The following is a 407-nucleotide window of genomic DNA, read 5'->3' on the forward strand; positions in this document are numbered from 1 at the left end:
CAGGAAGCCGTTCATTGGAGCACCAAAGAATATGCCAAACATATACATACTAGTATACATGGCACGTAGATACTCACGCCCACACACCAAGTCAAACTATGGAAATACCCCAAAAAGCACCTGAAATTAATATGATGATAGACGATGATGCAAAAGTAATGGTGCTAGGAATTATGATAATAATTATGGTGCAATAGACGATGGTACAACAGTAGCAATAATAGGTGGTGCTAGGAATTATGATAATAATTATGGTGCTACCGAAGATGACAATGAAAACATGGCCAAATATAGGAAGCCAGAACAAAAAACAATGAGAAACGAAACTAAACGAACGAAATTAATGAGGAACAAAGCTAAATCTATTTGGAAGCAACTCAAATTTAAATATAATTACTTTATTTTCA

General features: G+C 34.6%; 1 protein-coding gene across 1 annotated transcript in view; it reads right to left on the minus strand.

The window, feature by feature from the left end:
• The window catches only part of LOC119582372 (organic cation transporter protein-like), a gene marked incomplete at its 5' end in the record, with an annotated part of 41,030 nt that extends 40,934 nt beyond the window's left edge, over nt 1–96 (minus strand). The window contains 1 exon segment of the mRNA XM_037930586.1: nt 1–96. Coding sequence (XP_037786514.1) covers nt 1–96 — 96 coding nt within the window.
• Nucleotides 97–407: the final 311 nt, after the last annotated feature.

The sequence above is a fragment of the Penaeus monodon genome, chromosome 15 (assembly GCF_015228065.2).
Source record: "Penaeus monodon isolate SGIC_2016 chromosome 15, NSTDA_Pmon_1, whole genome shotgun sequence".
Taxonomy (NCBI): domain Eukaryota; kingdom Metazoa; phylum Arthropoda; class Malacostraca; order Decapoda; family Penaeidae; genus Penaeus; species Penaeus monodon.